Source organism: Glossina fuscipes, unplaced genomic scaffold, assembly GCF_014805625.2.
Source record: "Glossina fuscipes isolate IAEA_lab_2018 unplaced genomic scaffold, Yale_Gfus_2 2, whole genome shotgun sequence".
Classification (NCBI taxonomy): Eukaryota; Metazoa; Arthropoda; class Insecta; order Diptera; family Glossinidae; genus Glossina; species Glossina fuscipes.
This window is the reverse complement of record NW_023998416.1, coordinates 20,641,869-20,657,030: the sequence shown is the minus strand read 5'-3', so window position 1 is coordinate 20,657,030 and position 15,162 is coordinate 20,641,869. Positions and strand designations below refer to the sequence as shown.

At 35.8% G+C, this 15,162-nt stretch overlaps 1 protein-coding gene across 1 annotated transcript; it reads right to left on the bottom strand.

The window, feature by feature from the left end:
- Positions 1-295: 295 nt before the first annotated feature.
- On the bottom strand, positions 296-14,289 carry LOC119632886 (intracellular protein transport protein USO1). Its single transcript, XM_038026040.1, has 5 exons — positions 12,909-14,289; positions 8,419-8,636; positions 5,771-5,915; positions 4,023-4,796; positions 296-2,695 (listed from the first exon to the last, which is right to left on the bottom strand). The coding sequence occupies exons 1-5, from the start codon at positions 13,731-13,733 to the stop codon at positions 395-397; spliced, it is 4,263 nt and encodes a 1,420-aa protein (XP_037881968.1). The 5' UTR covers positions 13,734-14,289; the 3' UTR covers positions 296-394.
- Between the last annotated feature and the right edge of the window lie 873 nt (positions 14,290-15,162).

Sequence of the window (15,162 nt, the reverse complement as noted above, 5' to 3'; positions counted from 1 at the left end):
AAAGAACGGATTGATTCCATCCTATCTCTCAGATTTATCCTTTAAGGTTCTCGTATTTACGTAGAATCGTTTCGTGATAAGTTTACTTAAAAGGTAAAAGGACGCTTCTTTTTTACTGTTGTAGACAAATAAACACAAAAACTATTTTCCAAGATATTGTCTCTTGGTCGAAATATCACCTGCGCTGTACCGCATCCACAGAAATGCATCGGGAAGCAATAATTATTTCGAACTGAAAAAAACATTTATTTATCATGAGTTCAAAACTTCTCTACTAAAATTAAACAGTAATAAGTTTGGGATACAAAAAGCTAAAATATAATTCCTTACAACAAAAAAAAAGGAAGCACTGAACACACAATAAAAGTCTTTTCGTTTTAAAATCGATCTTACGCTATTTCTTATTTTCTGCGTTTTCGTTTTCTCCTTTGACCTCTCCCTCGGATTTCTCACTTTCTGCCATATCAGAATTTTGAGACGGAAAAGGCAACGATTGCAAACGTTTTATCATATCTTCTAACGATTCCTCGGGTTCTTTTTTCTCCCTTTGTATACGCGCGGACTTTGGAAGTGCGGCGTAAAGTTGGGCTGTTGGCTTAGATTTCGGTATTGCTCCCTTGCTGGCTACCATTTGACTGGGTATCGTTGTGATCGTCACACGTTCCGTTAACTCTTCCGAGACGATGCTAGAACAAGCCACATTTTTAGGAGTAGGCCACATGGTTACCGTTGTTGGATTATCCTCTACTAGAGAGGAATTCGAAGTTCCCGCTTTTTCGTTATCTTTATTTGAACTGGGACACTTCTGTCGATTTGATTCTCTTGCAGCAATTCTATCAATCATTTTTGTGCCACGTTCGGAGGTTTCGGAAAGGCGATTGATTAATTTCCTACCTTCTTCTTCCAAGATACGTAGACGTTCTTCCCTATTTATAGATATTTTTTCAATTTTGTCAATACGTTCCTCTACAGTCAATAGCGAGGACGAATCTTGTTGTTCAGGTAGAGGTGGCGCTAGTTCAATGTTTTCAGCGATCTCCGCTTCAGAGTTTCCGTAGCGCTGGTGTAACGTATCTAATCTGTTACCCAAGTTATCACCACGTTGTGTGTTCCGAGAAAGTTTATCAAGCAATTGCTTACTTTCATCTTCGAGTCTTTGCAAACGGGCAGATCGCCGAGCTGTATATGCTTCTTCCTCCTCCGTCAGGCAGCTTTTCGCAACGCTATCTGTGGTGTCGGCTGTTGCATTTGGGATATGGACTTCGATCCTTTCTTCACAGTCTTGTTGATCGGGCGACTGCTTTGTCATGCAATTACTAGTAAAACATTTGCTATCACTGGTACTATCAATTCTTAGATCTTCAGGAGATTTTTCAACGTTGGATGATTTTTCTTCGACTTTTTTTGCTTCGTGCTCTTCTTCAGTATTACTTTCAAAACTGCCCTCTGGACTAGGCATGCGTCTCAATCGTTCTAAAGAACAACGCAAATAATTACCTCTATCTGCGGTACGTCTAATGCGGGAAATAAGTTGACGACTTTCTTCCTCTAACCGTCCTAAACGTTCTGATCTCTTTCGCGTATATTCTTCTTCGCGCGGTGTTAAACATCCAGTGATTGGTGCCGAACTTGCCCGGGTCATTCTCTCAAAGCGTTTTTTAATGTTTGCATCTTTCAATGGAACAGAACATTTCACAGGAGCCATTTCGTCTTGAAAGTGACGTAATTGCATCTCCAAGCGTTCTCGATTGTCTGAAGTTTCCAACACTTGTTTTATTAATGATTTGCACTGTTCCTCTAGACGTTTGATGCGAACAGCTCGCTCTTCTTGCGGCTCATCGTCTAAGCCCATAACCTTATCATTAACTTTTGCATTTACGGCTTGTTTTTCGGCGCTACGGCGTTGAGAAGATCTAGATGTGCGGTCGAGACCTGTAGGTGTAGTATCAAGCTCGTTGGAAAGAACAGCGGACGGAATTGTTAATAAAGTGGGAGGAAGATCCAATGTAACATTTTCTTCATCGTCGTTGTCAATTTCATCGCCACAATAACCGGAACCGCGCCAGCCACAAGTTGGCGGCGCACTGTTCCAACGCAATACAACTACACGATCGCTGCTGACATTACTAGCAGCACGTCCAGGAGAATTACTTTGCATGCGTTTTATTTTACGTGTATGCTCAAACATTTCTCTCAATCGCTTACGCCTATACGTGGAGCAGGCACCTGCTACTTCCAAAATATCGCCAGAATTATCGATAAGTGGTAAACGCTCATGATCCTCCTCTTCTGAAGCCGGGCCACACGAATCACTATAACCGCTTTCGGCTGAGTTATTGCTATCTTCTAGCTTACGTTTGGCAAATTCTCTTCGCAAATCATTGCACTGCTCTTGACTTTCATCGTTTTTGGCACGTGCCGCAGCCCATTTGCGACGGCAATATTCCAACTCATCCTTCAACTCACTTAACAAACGACGTTTTTGCTGCAACTGATAACGTAGTATTTGCTCTTGTGTATGCAATTGACGATGTTGTCGCTGCATTTTGCCTACCAAGTGCCAAGTTTTTGTAAGTTCCAAGCTAACGGTTCCCAAACGTTTCTCCTGCTCATTTAAGCGGCATTCCAAATGAGAGTTTAATGTTTTTAGACGATTAGTTTCCTTTACCAAAGATTTTTTTTCCAAAATCAAATCCTATGCAAATAGTAAATGGCAATGCGTTGACGTGATGACATAAAAAGACAACAAAAATGAAACATAATTAAGATTTTGTTTGGAACAACGCTGATCTAAAACAAATATGAAAAATTTGTTCAAAATCTAGGAAGAATTTGTTCAGTACCGTTAATATATATACAAACTATCGAAATAGGGTTAACACAGCGAAAAGGAGAATGGACATTATAAAGAAGTTGTGTCCATTTTAAATTGAATTGATATACATTTACAATCTGCAACCAATTATATTACGAAATTGGCGCTTTTGCGGGCCTCCCCCCCCCCCTCAAGTCCTTACTATCTTGCTATCCCTTTTAGCTTTCCAAGAGTTGAAAACGTACAAAAAATTGGATTAGCTAATCATTTAAGCTAATATTTACACCCTGCGCCACTTGTGGGACTGGGACGCGGTCAGGTAAACCTGAGATATACGCACCTTCCACTATAACGATCGATTTAGAATCATTTTTAAATCAATTCAAGCTTATCGGGCCGTCTGTCCGCCTCATTTCTTGTGTTCAACGTAAAGACTACAATTTTTGAGATATTTTGATGAAATTTGGTGGACTAACGTGTTTCGACTCAACGACGAACACACTTAAAAACGATTCGGATCGAAGAACTTTTTCGACTATCTCTCCCATAACGCCTCATTTTGACAAACTATTGTGTAAATACTTTCAAGACCGTGCAGCGAATTAGTTGGCCAGCCCTGGCCTACTGTAGTGTTTTTATTAGTTTAGGTAGAGTTTTATTCTACATTTTCCTTTTTGTTTGTTTGTTTGTTGTTGTTTGGTTTTTTTTGTACGAATCCGAATCTTCTTTTTCCTTTGGTTCATTTTGATTCATCCATCCATTGTAGCTCATCAGATTCATCACCGAATTTACTTTTATCATAAAATGTAATCATATAAAAGATATTCTTAACCTATTTATGGAACAGAGCAAAGGTATTTTCTTTTTGAGATTGCTTTTATAAATTAAATCCCCAAATATTCAATATCTACAGGATTATTGGAAATGAAGTCTTACCGTCTTTTGCCCTCTAGGTAAATTTTGGTAAATCTTTTCTATTTCCTACACCGCGAGGTAGTATAACTATAGTACAACAACAACGTCCAGAAGGGCTTTTGTTATATAGACTTGCCTGTCCATCTGGCAGTCTTGTATTCTTGTGTTGAGACTACAGGTCGCAATTTTTGGGATAGTTTATTGAAAATTGATACACACCATGCCTATTATATAAGCTAATCATGTGGTTATCCTATCCCATTATTTATTTTCGTGAAATAATCTGACTTACCTTTAATTTCAAATAAGTTTTGCTAACACTTAACTCTCCTTTACAACTATTTGACGTCTCGGCCGATTTATAACAGTCTTCACCTTTGCCGTTCTCATCAAATTGTACTTGCTCGGTTTGGTGATGGCTCAGTAGTTCCATTAATACCCTCCAGACTTTTGGCAAATTATCAATAATTTCCTCTACTGTTGCAAATTTGCTCACCAAATTCGGAGAATCATGTAAATTTAACAAAACTGTAGTACTTGATTGCGTTGTCGCAGTCGATGTTGCTTTCTTATTGTTACTATTTTTTCTATGCAATTTCTTGCCAGTCTTTCCTGTGTTGGCCGCAGCAACATTCGCGGAAACAATAATTTTCTCATCAGTGCAATGTTTAGGTAAAGCAATTGCACCCTGCCCGCATTCGCTAACTAGTTGTTGTTGTTGTTGGTCTTGAGCATAGTTACCGTCATTACCGTCAGTACACAATAACGTTGCGTTATCATTAGTGTTGCTGATGTTATTCCAATCAATATTTACGTCTTCTACTTCTGGTGTTGTTGAGTTGGAGTTACGGCAGCTGTTGTTGTTTTGCTGGTTATTATCATTGCTTACACTTGCCTGCTCTACTAATTCGAATAATAATTTTGGCAATGTTGCATCGTCGCTGCAGTTAAGCTCTTTGACAGCCAACTCATTTAATAGAGCACGATTTTCCTCCAACATGGCTGTCAATCTATCGATGTCTAAATTGTTTTTACCATTAAAACCCAACACCATCTGACTGAAGAGCTATACAAGAGAGAAGGAGAAGAAACACACAAAAAAAAATAAATAAATAAATAAAAATGAATTACAACAACAATTACAAGAACAAACATAAACGATAGCAAATGGAAACAAACAAAACTAAGTTTTAAAATAAATGAAATTTCGACGAAATATGAGAATTTGTAGCCGGAAAATCAATTTAGAAACCTTCACAAATATTTGATTTAAAATTGTTACACTATTTGGTTTATGTGATTGATTAGAAAGACGAAGCATTCTCTTCTATGTCTCTCTCTCTCTCTCTCTCTCTCCCTCTGTTCATTATATTTAATAAAAATGTGTACACAGAAGACAAATGAAAAAAAAATTGCTTCAAATTTTATTTTAATTTTTTTTCGCCCCTTTGCCGTGAAAAACACTTACTAGCGTATCCTTTGAGAAAAAAAAAGAGAAACTATGAAATCTACTGAACGATAAGAAAAACTGACAGAGAAAATAGAAAACTTTGTCGTTATAACAAATTAAATGAAGTAAGTGAGTTCAATGCGCAATGCTTTTCAGTTCGCCGTAAGCAATAATTTCCGAAATATATGTACATATGCGTGTGTACCTACATGCATGCCATCTCTCTTTGAATAATTGAAACGCATCAAAAACTTTTGAATTTTTTTTTACATCTTTCCACCTTTATGTTATTTATGTATTTGAGTTTTTTTTTTTTCTTTTTTTTTTTTGTTGCTATTATTTTTTATGGTTTCATACAAAATGTTTTGCACACAAAAAAAGTTTTGATTTGCATACATTAGGAAATTCTATAAAAATATAATTTTATATTATATAATATTTGAAATATAAAATTTGTTTTTGTTCTTACATATTTTAATTATAAAAAACATTCAAGTTAATCTAAGTTTTTCACATATATAATATGTAAGTAAGTGTATACAAAATATATTTGAAAATTTTTTTCGTACAAAAATTTTTCATCTGCTTACCATGTTCACGGCACCGATTTCCTCTTTTAATGTTGCTTTCTCGAATTTATGCTCTTTACATTCATCACGCAAGCATTGCAATTCATTATTAACATTTTCTAAATCGTTTACCAACTTTTGATTGCCTTCTTCCAGCTTCTTGGTTCTGCAAAGTACAAAGTAATAATAATTTATAAATTTTTAATTTACTTTAAAAACTTTACTGTAGCAGAATGTAAAGAAGTTTTCCAATTGAAACACTTTTTCTAGGCATTAGTGAGGACCAAAGTCGCAAGTTCGTTCTGGTCCCACACTTAGTTTTAAGTTATTCTTACGTATTTTCAAGTACGTCTGTTAAGTTCTACATTAGCTTTCAAATTAGAAGTAAGGGACGATTTGGCAATAAAGGAGTTGGCGCTGTTGAAAAAATGACAGCTGACTTGAAATGTCACTTGTTAATTGATTGGCAACCTGAATTTGCCTCTAGGACAGGTTGTATAGCCACGGCTATTGTGTTTTTGTGTTCTAAAGCTTGTTAGAGCCATCATCGGTGTAATTATCGGACTCATTGGAAGTAAGGGACAATTTTTTGTCGTACGCGGAGACATAACAGCCGTCTTCTAGTGCGATTATTAGATCGATTGGCATCATCGATTTGCTTAGGTTAGGTAGCGATGGCGGTCGCCTTATTTTGTGTTTTGAAACTTGATCGAGCTACTAAAGCACCATCATCATGCTATAGATAGCAGCCGACTTCTAATGCGACTAGTAAATCGCTTGGCAATAACAATTTAGTTCAAAGATAGGTTAAGCAGCTACAACGACCAGCAACATTATTGTTTACTAATCCATCCAAATCGGTGTAAGTATTGGACTCATTGGAAGTAAGGGACGATTGACGTTCTTGAAGACATAACAGCCTACTTCTAGTGCGATTATTAAATGGATTAGCCTTATCAATATGCTTCAAAGATAGGTTAGGTAGCAATGGCGATCGACTTTTTTTTGATTTTTAAAGTTTGATCGAGCCACCATAGCCTTCCAAATTAATGTAAGTTACACTCAACAGCAGTACAGATGACAATTTGGGGAATCTATCGGGCGGGTAGAATTGACACACGTTAGACGTAGGGAGTAAAACTTCAAATCACTCGCCTTAACAATCATCTTAAATGGATACCAAAGTTAGGAACCGAACAAGATGGATACGTCACAGTCACGTAGTGTCGTAATGAACATGTTAATGATATCATAAACGTACGATTTATATCGTAAATGTGTTCGCTAAAAAAGAACATAGTCATAATACCTAAAATAACAGCCGTTAAGGTAGTCAAAATCTTGTAAGAATAGTCTGATAGGTTATAAACATAACCCGTGAGTTTGCTAATGAATAAAAAGAATTCGTTTCAGTTTAACAAATCTGAATGTAAGCGTTTTATAATTACAAAATCGGAGACAGGAAGAGAATCTACATTTACCTTATTATATACTTCTGATAATAAGATACTTTAAATAAATTGGCGAACTAATTCCCGATATTAGAATGCGGCACTCGATTTTCATTTTTGCAGACCCTATAAGATAGATAAACAATATTCGTAAGGGTAAGGGTCTGTCAATGGTTCCCGTTATCGGGCTATCGTACGATGCGAAACACAAAAATGATACGATCGGCTTATTGATTCATGGTATTCGATTGCTTTCGTATTTAAAATGGAATATTTAGCAATAGTCGAAGAAGCGGTCGAATACGGACCATTTTACACAGTTTTCGTTCTTGGGTGGAAACATTTCGCTTCACTTCGCTACACATTTCGTGAAGATATCTCGAAAATTGGACACAATAACATCAGACGCATAGACGGACAGATGAACAGACAAGTTTAGATCAATTCAGAAAGTGACTATGCATCGATCGGTGTAATAATAGTTAAAGGTGAGTCAATGTCAAATCCATCCGAGTGTTGCATAGATCCGCACAGATTTAATATACCTTCTCCCGGAGGAGCCAAGTATAGCTATTTTCTTCTTTTTTTTTCAGTGACACAAGCAAATGTGTTTTACGAAAAGAAGAGGGGGAAGATAGAGAATTGATGTGAAGTAGGCAGACTAGGAACCTTTGGATATGAAACGTAATGTAGGTCATCTTGTATAAAGGAAAATAAATTTTCTTCAAAAAAATCGTTTTTGCTCGCTTAAGCTTGCATGAGCTTTTTTGTCAAAGATCCTTAGCTTTACTACAAATCTCGATAATCGAGATGAACAAAGAGAGGAGCGGGTCATGCCCGTGGGTCGATATGCATGTGTGGCATTTATCTTAAAAAAATTTACTAATGATACAAACACAGCAGCATCCCATGCATGACACCATCTGGCAAACGAAGACTAACAAGCAGGATACATTTAAATGAATGGATGTTCATATTAAAAATAATTCTAGAAATGTGAACTCAAGAAGCTCGAAATTGTCTCATTAATTAGCGCTTTATCGGCAAAGAATGCTTTTTCTTTAATTTTGAAAAACTCATTTACCGCTTCCTTACTTTTACTGCTGTGGTCTTTATGGTTCTACTTTTAGCACATAAGCAAATAACTTTCATTTAAATTGAGTGCTCAAGCTCTCGACTTGTTTAATTTCCTCATATTATTTATTCGCGCATACTTACTTTTCCTGTTCGTTTGACAATTCGTCGCGTTTAATCGATATTAAACGTTGTAAATTTTCATATTCCGCAGCAGAAATACGTTGCCTTTCTTCATATAATTGACGTAATTGACGGATGTTGGTCAATTGTCTTTCGTACTCTTGCCGTAGATTGTCGGACATGAGTTTCATTTCATGTTCTGCAAATGATTTCTCGATTTCATTGAGCTTCTGTTTTAACTGTAATTAAGATGGAAGATAATGCCTTATTACAAAAATTAAATTCAGAAAATTATATGCAAATAATATAAAGAAATTCTCTCTCTCTCTCTCTCTCTCTCTCTCTCTCTCTCTCTCTCTCTCTCTCTCTCTCTCTCTCTCTTTCTCTCTCTCTCTTTCTCTCTCTCTCTCTCTCTCACTCTCTATGAATCAATCGTGAGGGATAATGATAAAGAAAAATACATTTCAAAGATAAACCCAATCGATGCCAATGTCATTGTCACGTACATATATATTAAAAATGTATTTTAAAACACAATTCGCTTGCAGAGGCATGTGTTTTCTTATCTCATCTGCAAATCTTACGGCAGCTGTTTATCACCGTTCATGTAATCGGTCATAATTGCATTCAGCAAACGATGGATGATTTCGGCATGAATTTATTGCATCATATGTATATGTAATAGATGCGATATGCACCCACCACCCAGCGATGATGACATGTTCATGTTATCAAAAAGATTGCAACATCCGGAACGAAGCTTCGGAAACTGCACCATCTCATCTGGACATGTTTGTCTGTCCGTCATTTCAGTTTTCCGTTTCGCCAGTGCAATGCCTGTGATGAACTTTCCCCCGTGCAGTTTCATATTTCGCAAAAACATTGAAAGCACTTGCACGCAGATTGGCATTGAAAACGGTTCAAATCGGCCAAAGGATGGATGCAAAGGACCCACAACATAAACTACGAACATCTCTGCTTTATAAAAGTTTGTCCATCACTTATAAAGTACAAGGTGTACGCGATAAAAATTTCCTTGTGTATCTTACAAAAATGGAAAGAATTAGCCCACCAAAGCCCACGCCCACGTAGTACTAAAATTAATAGATATTTATTTTTTTATAAAGACGATGGATACAAAAGGTCCGCTTGCAACTAAACTTAACTTTTTTACTTGTAAAATATCAGAGGTGTGCAACTCGCATCCAAACTGTACCTAAACGCTCTCATGTATGCTTAAACTTTTCTCAAGTGCATAATTATTGAAATGAACACATTGACCTTTAAAGGACCGATAACATGAACGCTATTACGAAACATTTCGTTCCGTGTATCTTCTTGGTGCAGATTTTGGATACTTCTGGTACATCAAAAGGATGCTTTTTTGTCCGTACCATTCTCCAGTTGGATTTTAAGATAGCTCTTCAAGTTTCCTTTTAGCCTCGAAATTTATTGATGACAATATAATGAAATACAGTTTGCGGTAATTTGAGTGCTGTAACTATTGTGGCAATGTTTGCTAGCAAATAACTCCAGATTTCGATCTAGTTTTGAGGGCATTAAGGAAAAATATGTATGAAAAACTGTAGCTTTTTATTTTAATTGGATTTTTACGAATTTGATGACTACTACAAAGGTTGAGCAGACAGACGAACCACTCAGGGAATATCTCCTACAAGTGCGAGGGAGATGGTGGTCAGGAAAGGTTATGGGTAGAGAGAAACGAGTATAGAAAGAGGGATTAATGCTTGTGTACGTTTGACTTAAAAGCGGAAAGATCAGGCACGGTGAGAAACACCGCTATTGGCGAGCAATGTGATTGAAGAAAGACCAGTCGCGGCAGAGTTTCCCGCGATATGCAACCAATTCCAGGACAAATGAGTGAAGAAAACCTTGCGGTCCTGGTAAATGACTTAATTGGTGAAAAGTTTTATCTCTGTAGAATACTTGCCCTGTACGCCGAAGTTTTCGTATATCAAAAGCTTTTAACGCACCCCCGAGTATCTGAGCGTTACGCTCAGCAAAAGTATCGATCGGTTTTAAACAGGATTTGAGGGCTTCCGCGCATGCATGAGAGTTATACTCTAATTTTAGCTGAACATAACCGATCTTAATGGTACGGATGTCGACTGCAAATGTCCCTTCAAATGCACATAAGATAAAAATATGTTGGTATGCAAATGCCAGATGACTTTGTTTTTTTAAATATTTGACCTACTGGCGCCTCTACAAAGTCTACTGTACATAATTGCAAAACTCTTAGGCCATTTAACTGTCTAATTTGAAAATTCACATTCGGGCAAATTTTCGAAAGAAAAATTAAAGTTTGACCATAAACAACTCGTTCGTTTCAGCTGATACTTGAATAAACGTGACCTACCTGGCACTCGCGAAAGTATCATTTTCAAGGTCATCGAATAGTTGTGATCAGTATGCAATGAGTCTAAAAATTAGTCTTGATTGATTTACACCGAACTTATTACATTAAATTGAAGCGAAATCTACCACCAAAGAGGATATGAAGTTCAAGAACCGAATTTATGTAAATGAAAGTAATAATTTTCAGAAATTTCAATGTGATAGTGTTCGTCACATACAATTCTGCCATAGTGTTCATAACATAGAATTCTGCAATTCGACAATTTGAGCCATATATTATTACGTATGTCAAACTTAATGTCATGTCTTTAAGATATCTTTTATTGTTCATAGTAGGCATACTCGGCACTATCTGCCGTTCGTACATAATCATTTTCGTATGCTTCGCCAAGTGCACAATGATAATTATCATTTATTCGACGTCGCCACGGATTCGTATGATAATCTTAAAAATTGCATGTTACGACACTGATTGCCAATTTTTTTCGCTTATGTATTATTCATTTTTATATAAGTGGACTAAATGCGTACGTGTTTGTTACGTCATCTTGCTTCGCGCATTTACTCGATGAATAATATTCTGCTCTACCTTATTATGTTTAACTTGAAGCTTATTCTTATAAGGTGCATTATTGTTTCTGTTATCTTTGTGATTATAACCGCAACCGTTACCTCTCGATTCTCAAGAATATAGAATAAAAATATAAAAGGAACAGTTCTCAAACAAAGAACTAAAGAAATATAACACCTTATTCAATAAGTTTGTCGGATGTCATCCAGACGAATGTTTAGACGATAAATTGGCTTTAAAGGCAAGCGTAATATTCTATTACATAATTCGGCTGGCCGTCCGTAAATACACTATTTAGGCCTGTAACAACAAAGGTAAGGACAAACCAAAATCGAAAACATTCGAAAAATATTAAAAAGGACTAGATCAGCTAGGATAATATTGTTGATCGAATGACTATTATTATTATTTACGTGGAGAAGACGTACCGCGACCTAGAAGATCAATTGCACACGCCCTTGCCCCTACCCCTGTAGTTGTAGGATTTTAATGAATACCGCCATTTGATGTCTGATGCTGCAGATGACTTCACATTCCGCTCGTCCTGTGGCAGAATCTGCATGAATCGGTATCAAACGTACCTAGTTTTTTAGATGGTACCTGAAGGTATGATGGGCCTCGTAGAAGCCGGTGACTAAACGTAGGTCGGTAAGGGAGAAATTTCTTAATTATCCAAGTTATCGAAATATTCAAGATTTAGCTTAGCAAACACAAGTTTCTTAGTGTCTTTTTCTTTCATTTTCTGTCAAATTCTATCTTCATTTCTGACCTTAAAGCATACAAGTAATAAAACCATGGCTATAGCAGAATCTTCTATACCCACCAACCTTAAAATAAAAAAAATATATCGCATTTCCATACTTTGTAGTATTGAGTGGACGCTACCGTCTTTTTCCATTTTTTTACAGCTGTTGTAGGGCCACCCTAAAAGTGTGGAAGTTTTCATATCTTCCAAGTTTATAAGTGATGAGCAGCAATCCTAATCTTTTCGTTCAGTTTATGCTATATAATACCCGCGGTCAAGAAGTTCGACGCATCCCCTTTTTAAACATTCACTTGCGTGAAAAAAACTTGCAGCATTTTCCGACCAAGAAAATATTAACTGCAGATAGAACCGACAGATGAACAGACAGATGAACAGACATGCCTAAATTGGTTCACAATGTGATGCTTAGCGAAAATATATGTACTTTATGGGTTCTCTAATGGAACGAAGACCACGATTTTCGTTAGTGGGTCTAACAACACATTGTTTTATGCGCGGCAAGGGTCCCCTACACAGAGTGAACGTTGCGCAAAGATTTAATAGGAACTAACATATGATTTTGGTACTGATTACTTACTGAAAGTAAAATATGAATGGCAAGAAAATTATGTGGATCCATTACGCATAATGGACGTTGCGTAAGGCTTTCACAAAAACTAATATGTGATTTTGATACCGATTACTTACTGAAAGTAAGAAAAGTATAGTAATAAATTTAGGTGGGTCCACTGCACATTATGAGCGTTACGTAAGGTTTTCATGAAAACTAAGATATGATTTTGGTACTGAACTCACATCGTTACATTGTTCCTCTTTAATCGTCAACATTTGCTTGCAACATGTTATGACTTCTTTCAAAGTGCCAACTTGCTTTTGTAGAACTGACAATTCCCCGCGTAATGATATATTCTCGGAATTAGACATTTGCAAAGCCAACTGAGCATTGGCTAATTCAATATTCGCGTGACGGCTGCGACTCAAAGGATCTTCATCATCTGCATCATCGTTACTATTGTCTTTTGTCTCTTCTCTCGTACTAGTTTTCTGTGAACTCATAACATTAAGAATGGTTCTCTCACAATCGTTTTTTTGCGGCAGCACGTTAACTTCTTGTAAGTCTTCACCACTACGTAAACGTTGCGAGAGCGCACGTTCTGTTGCTAATTGTCGACGTAAACTAGTAATTTCATCACGTAATTCTTGTACAGCACTTTGTCGTGCCAGACGTCTGACGCGTAATTCCTCTTTAAATTCGTCCAAGGATTGTTCATGATAGGTGTGAACCTCCGCTAGCGAAGTTTCTAAGGTTTCACTATCTTCCGGTTTTTCACTATTATTTTTAGCATGTTCGCTTAATGTCAATTTAATTTTATCGGCAATCTTGTGTAAGCGTTCAAAATTTTCATTTATTTCACTTTCGCTATCAGTGCGTGGCTGTGGCTGACGCACAAACTCCGAGGTAACATTTGGTACTTGATCTAAGATAAAATCATCGTTTTCAATTTGCCACCAACGTGACTCATTCTCCAGCGTATCGTTTTCATTTTCATTAGACACTCTAGGCGAAGACGATGTCGTCGTTACGTTATCCGGAAAGTCTAATCGATTTTCACTCGCCATAATGGCTTTTAATTCCTTATTTTTTAAAATTTCGTTAATATATTTCTTTTGTATTATAACTGAACGATTCTTCTTTAAACACTGTCCTTTACTTAAGCGAACAACTCGTATTTTATAGACGATTTCATATGGTTGGGGAGTGTTTTTCTTGTTTCTTTTGTTACGTCTTAAATAAATAACAGTCAAAAAAAAAAAAAAAAAGAAAGAAAAACACGAGCACGAGGGAGAGGATATTGAGTTAATTTTAAAATGAAAATTGCGTTTTAATAGTAAAAGTTTCTTTTGCGCTTTCGAATGACTTTTTTTTTTTTTTTATTTTGTTCTAATTTTTCGTTGGTTTTTTCTTTTTTTTTTGTAAATTTTTTTCTTTAATTATTTCGAGAAGAAGCATCAATTGTTTAAATTTCTTAATACACGTTCCTTAGTATAGAGATTTTCATGCTTACACTACATATTCCCTATAGGAGATCTATCGTTCAGATTGAATCACTTTCTTGATCGTATATTATTTTCTTCAACATTTTCTTCGCTCTCTAATTATTTAATAGACTTTCTGAATTACTTTTTTATTTTTAATTATGTTCTTTTAATTGAATTTAATCCATTCTCTTAATTATTAAAATTATTAAAAATTCAGAAAATTATTTCGTTTTACCTTCACTCGAGCACTTCTTATGAAAAACTAACTGACTACCCAAGCTATTTTTAAATTTCATATTCTTCGAATACAAAATTCACTTGAGGTTCATTTTCTATGGATACACACAAATGTATAAACATATATAGATATATATTTATATACATCTGTATATATACATATATACTAACTTGTGTGCATAATTAAGCATTCATTTTCGATCTTGGCATCCAATTCTTTTGTTCAACTTTTACTACAACAAATTAATTTTTTTTTCACTTTTTCTTTAAATTCAATTTTCTTGTGTTTACTTTTGAAAAGTTTTCCTCTCTGTATGTATTCAGTACATATGCCCTTTGTACTCTTTTATTATTATTATCTAAAATTTATTTATTCAAATAAGTAATTGTTCATCCAACTTGTAAAAAAGTAAATAAAAGAATTTTCTTCTTCTTCTTTCCGAGATTTCATTAGTTTCATTCAACATTAGTAAATATGTATATATTCGATTGGCTACGAAAAAGTTACATTTTACTTAACTATTACATCACTCAATAAGTCTTCGGTCTAATTTTCTCAATCCTAAAACCAATTGATTGCTGACAGTATTTTTTAATATAATACCAAAATGTTCGCGGTCTAAATACAAAGCACCGTGAAATACATACATCCGGGGTTCAGGCACTAATTTTTAACTTTCTGGTACTCAGAAGATGCGAATAACATATATCAGGTGGGGCGTTCTTATTACTGTCTGTGTATAGTTTTCTGCTAAGGTGGTTAGATCATCCA